Source organism: Sinocyclocheilus anshuiensis, unplaced genomic scaffold (assembly GCF_001515605.1).
Source record: "Sinocyclocheilus anshuiensis isolate Anshui unplaced genomic scaffold, SAMN03320099.WGS_v1.1 scaffold817, whole genome shotgun sequence".
Lineage (NCBI taxonomy): Eukaryota > Metazoa > Chordata > Actinopteri > Cypriniformes > Cyprinidae > Sinocyclocheilus > Sinocyclocheilus anshuiensis.
In genome coordinates, this window is record NW_015536521.1 from 566,122 (window position 1) to 575,415 (window position 9,294).

Genomic DNA, 9,294 nt, shown 5'->3' on the forward strand with positions numbered 1-9,294 from the left:
ATTTCAGTGAAAAAATAAGACCAAAAGTCTCAATTTCAACATTTTGAACAATAGGGCCCTACAAACTTTTTCTTTCTTTCTTCTCCCTCTGGAGCTCTGGAGATTAAGTTCTTGTCATATAGTGAGACGCAGAGGCAGAAAATCACCGCGAGCGTCACGCGTGCTTCAGTATTCGTGTGGTAAACAAAACCGCGTTTCCGCCATTCATACATACAGAGGCAAGCGGAACATGCAGGATTCATATTTAAACCGTCTTTTTGCATTTTAATATTCACAGACATTAGTTCATATCGCGATTCGAATTAAGTGGTAGTGGCTACTTTTGATTTATTCCTCCAAAATTGAAAATTTCGTGGCATTCTGCGCGTTTTTATGAATGGACTCCACGATCCCGTCCGCGTTTTCGCAGAAACCATATGACCCTAGAAATGTAACCACACTTCAGAACATTTCGGCTTGCCCTGTGTGTTGTTTGAACGAGTTGCAGGGGTGAGATCACGTCACAGAGTCTCTCTTTCTCTCTCTGTAGCGTATGCGCTCAGATGCGTTCTCAGATTTTGCACCGATTGATTTAGCGTAAATCGGTACTCGGTAGTACCGACGCAATTCGGTCGGTACCCTTACAAGTACCAAGTTCGGTACCCAACCCTACTTCTGTGTCAGTCTCTGCCACTCATTGACAAGAGGACCACGACGCGTGTGGTGCTGCTGACACAGGAGCCGGCGTTCTGACGTGGAGCGTTCATCTCTCAATATTTAATTTCTCTTAGTTGTTTTCTTTGCACACAAAAAGTATTTTTGGAGCTTCATAAAATTACAGTTGAACCCCTGATGTCACATGGACTATTTTAACAATGTCCTTATTACCTTTCTGGGCCTTGAACATGGTAGTTGCGTTGCTGTCTCTGCAGGGTCAGAAAGCTCTTGGATTTCACAAAAAATATCTTAATTTGTGTTCCGAAGATGAACGAAGGTCTTGCAGTTTGGAACGACATGAGGGTAAGTAATTAATGACAGAATTTTCATTTTTGGGTGAACTATCCCTTTAAGGAACATCACAGTTGTGCTGTTGTTACATATATCAGTACGACTGTGATTCAGCCTTGCTGATATTCTAAGTTAATATTGAGTATAACTTACATTTTGGACAACTTGCGTAGAATTGCCAGTTACTTTTTTTTTTATTTTTTTTTTATTTTATTAAGTCTTTCTTTTTCACAATATCAATTTGAGACAATATCAGACTAAGAAAACAGTTTCTTGTCTCCCCTTAATAATGTTTGGTATGAGATACATGCAACACAGCATTATTTTTCCTGGAATGAATTATGTACTAATACGTTTTGATAAATGAAAAGATTGATGTCCTCAAATAACAAGTAATTTGTCTTGAGAGCAGGGATGGGGGGCTCTAGCACTATCAAAGGTCTATACAACAGTAACATGAACAGATGGAAAGTGTTTTTTTCAGTTTTTCTTTCATCACTTGTGAAACTTCCCTGCACGATACTGCCGTGACCTTATTCAATGTGCCTATTCGTCCAAAACTAGAGTAATGAGCGCAAGCTGCTAATTGGAAAGAAAATGTTTTGGTAAACAGTAATGTTTCATGGTTGCAACAACGTCCCAATGATGTTTACTTTGCCTGAATTCATTGCACTGTAATGGTGCCTTGATTCAACTCCAGATACTTTATGTTGAGTTCCCATCTCTTCAATCAAAATATTTCTAATTCAGCACAGCAAAGTGTCACCTTCAGCTAGAGACTTGCGCCCACCCTCATGACAGACAGCAGTGTGGAGTGCTTTTATTTGAAAATAAACACATTTGTCAGCTAGTGGTTAGGCTTTAGCTCTTCTTTTGCTTTTTTCGTTAGCTTTCTGTTGTCGACGTTGACAAAAATGTCTGTTAAAAGTTTTCAGATAGCTTCCATTCTTCTGAAAAGATAAAAGTATGTTTTGCTTCTACCATAGCAGAAGAGATGTATATCTTAATATATACATAACTGTATACTGAACAGACATTCAAGACCACTAGTGAAAATTATGTTTTATATCATTACAAATTATATTAGCAGAATTAAATTTGGAGTGAAAGCTGAAGTAAAATATTAACATGAGTCTTAATTTATTTAGTATGCCCCCTTTTGCTATAAAGACAGCAGGACTCAAACTGCATGAACTCCAGGAGTTTATGTAAAACCTGATGATCATGATGTTCAGCATGATTTGAGAATGATCTAAAGAGCATCTTGTGCTTCAGTGAAAGAAAGAACAAAGGACTTGAAAATTTATTTGAAAATTCAATTCAATTCAAGTTTATTTGAATAGCGCTTTTCAAGATACCAATCGTTGCAAGGCAGCTTTACAGACAATTTTAAGTTTCTATATTATATTTAGGAGTAGGTTATTAGTGGTGACTATGGCAGAAATGTACAGTAAGAATCATGCAGTTAGTTACAAATTACACGTAATCAAACAGACGGTGAACACTATTAACTGCAATGATTATATGTTGCAATTAAACTTTGTGATTGCGATTAAAAGTAACCTAGAAAGAGTTTGTATGGGCACACTGCACAGGGCGCTGAAAGGAATAGTTCAACCAAACATGAAAATTCTGTCATTAAATACTCACCCTCATGTCATTCCAAACCTGTAAGACCTTCATTCCTTCATTCAGCTTTCTGACCCTGCATAAACAGTGACGCAACTGACACGTTCAAGGCCCATAAAATTAGTAAAGACTTCGTTAAAATAGTCCAAGTGACATCAGCGGTTCAACCTTAATTTTATGAAGCTAGGAGAATACTTTTTGTGCACAAAGAAACCAAAAATAATGACTTTATTCAATGATTTCTTCTCTTCCGTGTCAGTCTTTGATGCATGTTCACGAGAGTACCATGACTTTAACCCCAGCTTATCGTTGTTCTAAACCTTGCTTTTAACTAGAAGCACAGTATGTAAAAGTATGTTTTAGTATGAAAGAGTATGCTTCACACTAGTAATTTAGTAGCGGGGTTAGCACCTCTTTGTTAGAATACGATGCTAGGATGTTACAATTAGATTATTAGCAACAGACACCTAATTGCGTGCTTCATATTCACATGCTTTGGACAGTCACGGAAACAGTGGGGTATAAACAGTTGTTTTAGAGTTTGAGAGGAAAATATAAAATGGTGACTGAAAATGTGTGAATTTGAGAGAAAAAGTTTTATTTTCACCTTTATAGTTCACTGAAAAGTCAGTTCAGGAAAAAATCGATAGTACAGTCTGCAGTATATAACATGAGAATGCGCAGTGCTAGAGCCATATGTAAACGGGTCACATGCTGCATTTGTCCAATCAATGACACTGATGCTGCAAATAAGAACGTTAACCGGGGATTTAGAAATGTAAAGTGTGAAACGTCAGTTTACGAATACCCAGGATTAATTGTTAACCCCGGGGTAGATTGTAAGCAGTGTGAAACATGAAGATAAACCAGGATTCCCTTTACCCAGGGTGTAGAATGACCCAGGGTTAACTATTTCACATGTGAAAAGCCCTTACATGTTTGTCCATTGACATATTTTCTGTTTATTTGCATAGTTTTACATTAAATGTCATCATATTTTCAACCAAAAACATAAAGCATAAAAAAATTTGATATATATTTCATGTTTTCATTAAAGTTATGGAACAACCAGTGTCCCGGTGGGAAAAAGAGATCGCCCCTTTAGAGTCAGTGACTAGTTACACTCCTATTAGCAGCAATAACTGCAACAGTTCCTGCAGTTATTTTTAAGCGTTCACACTGCTGCAGAGGATTTTTGCGACCCACTCTTCCTTGCAGAACTGTTTCATCCTAGTGACATTTGAAAAATACTTTCTTCACACCTGAAGATCACATAAATTAACTGCAATGATTATATGTTGCAATTAAACTTTGTGATTGCGATTAAAAGTAACCTAGAAAGAGTTTGTATGGGCACACTGCACAGGGCGCTGAAAGGAATAGTTCAACCAAACATGAAAATTCTGTCATTAAATACTCACCCTCATGTCATTCCAAACCTGTAAGACCTTCATTCCTTCATTCAGCTTTCTGACCCTGCATAAACAGTGACGCAACTGACACGTTCAAGGCCCATAAAATTAGTAAAGACTTCGTTAAAATAGTCCAAGTGACATCAGCGGTTCAACCTTAATTTTATGAAGCTAGGAGAATACTTTTTGTGCACAAAGAAACCAAAAATAATGACTTTATTCAATGATTTCTTCTCTTCCGTGTCAGTCTTTGATGCATGTTCACGAGAGTACCATGACTTTAACCCCAGCTTATCGTTGTTCTAAACCTTGCTTTTAACTAGAAGCACAGTATGTAAAAGTATGTTTTAGTATGAAAGAGTATGCTTCACACTAGTAATTTAGTAGCGGGGTTAGCACCTCTTTGTTAGAATACGATGCTAGGATGTTACAATTAGATTATTAGCAACAGACACCTAATTGCGTGCTTCATATTCACATGCTTTGGACAGTCACGGAAACAGTGGGGTATAAACAGTTGTTTTAGAGTTTGAGAGGAAAATATAAAATGGTGACTGAAAATGTGTGAATTTGAGAGAAAAAGTTTTATTTTCACCTTTATAGTTCACTGAAAAGTCAGTTCAGGAAAAAATCGATAGTACAGTCTGCAGTATATAACATGAGAATGCGCAGTGCTAGAGCCATATGTAAACGGGTCACATGCTGCATTTGTCCAATCAATGACACTGATGCTGCAAATAAGAACGTTAACCGGGGATTTAGAAATGTAAAGTGTGAAACGTCAGTTTACGAATACCCAGGATTAATTGTTAACCCCGGGGTAGATTGTAAGCAGTGTGAAACATGAAGATAAACCAGGATTCCCTTTACCCAGGGTGTAGAATGACCCAGGGTTAACTATTTCACATGTGAAAAGCCCTTACATGTTTGTCCATTGACATATTTTCTGTTTATTTGCATAGTTTTACATTAAATGTCATCATATTTTCAACCAAAAACATAAAGCATAAAAAAATTTGATATATATTTCATGTTTTCATTAAAGTTATGGAACAACCAGTGTCCCGGTGGGAAAAAGAGATCGCCCCTTTAGAGTCAGTGACTAGTTACACTCCTATTAGCAGCAATAACTGCAACAGTTCCTGCAGTTATTTTTAAGCGTTCACACTGCTGCAGAGGATTTTTGCGACCCACTCTTCCTTGCAGAACTGTTTCATCCTAGTGACATTTGAAAAATACTTTCTTCACACCTGAAGATCACATAATTGAAACTTTGAACACCAAAGAAATAAAAAGGGCACAATTTCTGTCCATTTTACCACCAGAATCTCTCTGTGTTTACTTTATTTCGTACACAAACTTCCAAGAATTCAGAAGGGGACAATAACTTTTTATTATTATTATTATTATTAATTTTCTAACTATTTATTTATTTATTTATTTTAAAGCCGTCCGGCAGCATGTTATCCCTGACTGTATATTATTTCATATATATTTTGTATTGCTTATATATTATCATCACACTTTTCTAACCATAATATTTGTAAAGACAGACTACCGAGTCCGACAAATCGTTAAATGATAAATGTCTGCTTCAGGTGGCAAATGTACTTGTTTAACAACAAGACTGCTCTCTTTACGATGGCTAATCTTGGCAGCACTTTGCCTGTTGTTGCCAGCTGGACTTAGAGAGTGAGTACATTCATCATTTCCCATGACTCCAGCTGAGGCAGACGCTCATATGGAGTAGGGAAAATGTGACATTTACTAAAAGCATGTTTGTAATTACATTCGTTAACAACAGCTCGTAGCTTTTACTGAGACAGCTTTAACACATTATTCAAAGGCTATTTAATGTATATTTGCATTGATCTTGGTGTTTTGGAGTCTTGATACAGTATGTTACTGTCACTGTCTCTGCCGTGAGTTCCCCTTTAGTTTAGTAACAGGAACATGAAATGAGCAGTGCTAAAGATTATTTTTTCCAGGCCTTAAGAATCATTTACTGTAGAGGTATATAATCTAAGAGACCGTGTAAACCACAGGGCATCTGACCTGCTGAAATAACTGCTGTAGTCACTGATATGCTGTAGTCGTGAAACACAAACGGATATTTTATTTTATTTTATTTTATTTTATTTTATTATTCTATTTTATTTTATTATATTTTTTATTTTATTTTTTATATTTTATATTATTTTATTTTATTTTGTTTTATTTTATTTTAAAAAATTATATTTGCAAAAGTTAAGTCAGTTCCTTACCATCAGATTTTTTCTCATTTGTATGAGAAATGGGGGCTGTCACATATTTTTATTCTAGTTCATGTAACTCGCATAGCTGGGCATTTTGTAACATAATATGACTTTAGTGCTATTTATTGATAATGATTTGAAAAGGTAATTTTATTTCGAAAGATAAAATACAATCATGAATCACAGAACTATTCATGAAGCATACAAAATTGTACACTAATATACAAAAAACACGTTATATATACTAAATTAATTATAACCAAAGTTAAAATGCATTAAAATAGGTGTAGCAATGAATAGATAAGTATAATGTATTATAACTGTGGTTACAGTTATTCATGAGATCATACAATTAGCTCATGCATTACAAGGCATGATTAATGCATTAAAACTACTTTTATAATGCATTATAATGCATTATAAAAAGGTGTATATAAGTAGTGTTATCAACTATTGTTTTGGCAAACTAGAAACTGTATTTGAATGTATAACAGAACATATAAAACTCATGTGACAAGCCGGTCCTGACCTGACACACTTGTTTTTGACCCTGTCAATCTTTCAGCCAAAATCTACCATCATTATTTAGTCTACCCTCATTTGAATGTCAATGTGGTTGTACTGTGTTCATTTGTTGCCCAAATAGCCATTACAAAAATATTATGATATAGGGATTTTAGTTTGAATAGATTTTGAAGACAACCTTTTGAGATTTGAAACCAACATACAAAACCACACCTGTAGAGAAAACACAGAAACTCACGGTTTTATATGTTTGTTCTGTAATTCTCCTTTTGGCCAAATTCTTTTGATGTTCTGGTTGATATCATTTATGTGCACAGAGCACTTAGAGGAGACATAATTATTTTAGGCGGACCTACTTTTCCTCTGAATTTATAAAATATTGCTTATACATTTGAAGTGTTTGATTAAGACATAAAACAGATCAAATTTTTTTTACTCAGGGAGCCGCCTGCACACTCCCTCACTACTAGCACAAATTCATCTGGTTTCCTCAGAATTGCAGCCGCTTTTGGCTGCCAGTGGAAGTACAGTGCTTTTGTATTCATAGTTTGCAAACAGAGCAAAATGAATTCTTTCAATGTGAGTAATGTGCTATGTAAATTAGTGATGTTTCAGTGTTCACTAAAAGAACTTTACACTGTAGGTATTCTGTCATTGGGAAAAACTATTTATACTGTTATATACTGTAAGAGTATGTGTTTTTGGTGTGATGAATAGGACGTCATAATCCATTACGATTTAATTTCTTTGTTTTTAACTCAACCCATTTTTTTTCCCTTTGTGCTCTCCCCATAACAGTGCCAGCTTGTTTTAAGATGCCGTTATTCATATTCTCATGCAAATCAGTATGCAAGCCAGTTCAAAAAGTCTCGATTGTCTTGAGATATTAGCGATTTACTTTCTGTAAGGACCAAGAATGTGACTAGATAAAAGAATGAGCAGAGCTTCTGTTTTATGCATCTGTAATCTTTTAACCACGTTCTGGAACGGTGCCTCTGACTTTGTACTTTTGACTTTTTCTTTCCACAGGTGATCCAGAATCAGGTAAGAAACCTTTTCTTATTCCTCTCAATTTTCATAATACATTCTCAACCCTCATCCCCTGAGAGAGCACATGGTTGCTGAAAGCTTTTTGATATGCACATTCTCTCTTAGTCGCAAGGGCCTAGATGTGGCGTTCAGCGTGTATCCGTTCAAGATACGAGCAAGTTTCACAAGCAATTTTGATTTGAGCCAGTAAGAAACACGTGGCTCACCATTAACATTTGGACTCACTTTTGTATTTTCTTTTAAGCTGCAGCTGGCTTTTGTGGAAAACGGGGACCACTTGGTGGCTCACACGAATTGAATTGTAATTGCCTTTATCTGTCTATTACATAGGAACAGACAGCTAGAGTGGTCAGGGAGCTTTGAAGTGCTGTGAAAGCTTTTATAAATTTGAACACTTTTACACACGTTACCCTTTAGACAATAGCACAAAAAAAGACGTGTTTGAGGTGATTGACATCTTCACATCTGTGCCTATCCATGCTGAAATAACCACATTTACCATCCCAGCCAAATATTCCAGTGAATTTCATCACGCTGTATTTCGGGAGCTCAGATATATTCCTACACACGGCTTCCGTTTAATTAGAGAACTGTATCATACATCTGAACTCACCGTATCCTCCCCGCCAGGTGACTCAAGATGAAAGACGAGCTGCTTTATAAAATAATATTTTCAGTGATTTGACAGACATTTCCAAGGGATGCATTAGCCATTAGCCACAGCAAAGCGCACACACTCTACTCTAGGCTGTCGGCGCCAGCTATGTTATTAAACCCTGAAGTTCAGCACTCTGATCAGCTGCATTTGAATTTTCGAATATGTTGAGTATGTTCTAATACAAGTTCCTTAATGCTTTTATAAAATGGTACTTGGTAATTAATAATAATAATAATAATAATAATAATAAATGAATTTACAAGCGGTAAAGACTTTTACAATGTTACAAAAGATTTAAATTTCAAATGATTGCTGTTCTTTTATATTTTCTGTTCATCAAAGAATCCTGAAAAAAATTAGGCCTATATTTTCCACAAAAATATTGATCAGCACAACTGTTTTTAGCAGTTATACTTTGAAGATGATTTCAACATTAATATGTTGAATTAGTAATGACCGAAATGGGTAACACTTTACTTGAAGGGGTGTGCATAAGACTGACATGGCACCTTCATAATCATGACATGACACATGTCATGAATATGAAGGTTTTTTATGCATGTTTATGACAACTGTCATTAAGTGTCATTTGCTCAGTTATGTCATTTTTAATGCAAATATGACATTATTTGACCTAACCCTAACCTAACCCTACCCTTACCCCTAACCATAGCCCATAACAAAGACATCTCAAACAATGTCATTTTTTGCATTAAAAAGTACATAACTGAGCGAATGACACTTAATGACAGTTGTCATAAACATGCATAAAAAACCT

General features: G+C 35.7%; 1 protein-coding gene across 1 annotated transcript in view; it reads left to right on the top strand.

Annotated features, from left to right (window-relative positions):
• The window catches only part of LOC107693770 (neurexin-2-like), a 415,962-nt gene that overhangs the window by 91,951 nt on the left and 314,717 nt on the right, over positions 1 to 9,294 (top strand). The window contains exon 7 of the mRNA XM_016493287.1: positions 7,838 to 7,852. Within this exon, the coding sequence (XP_016348773.1) occupies positions 7,838 to 7,852 (15 nt within the window). The remainder of the gene's footprint in view (positions 1 to 7,837; positions 7,853 to 9,294) is intronic.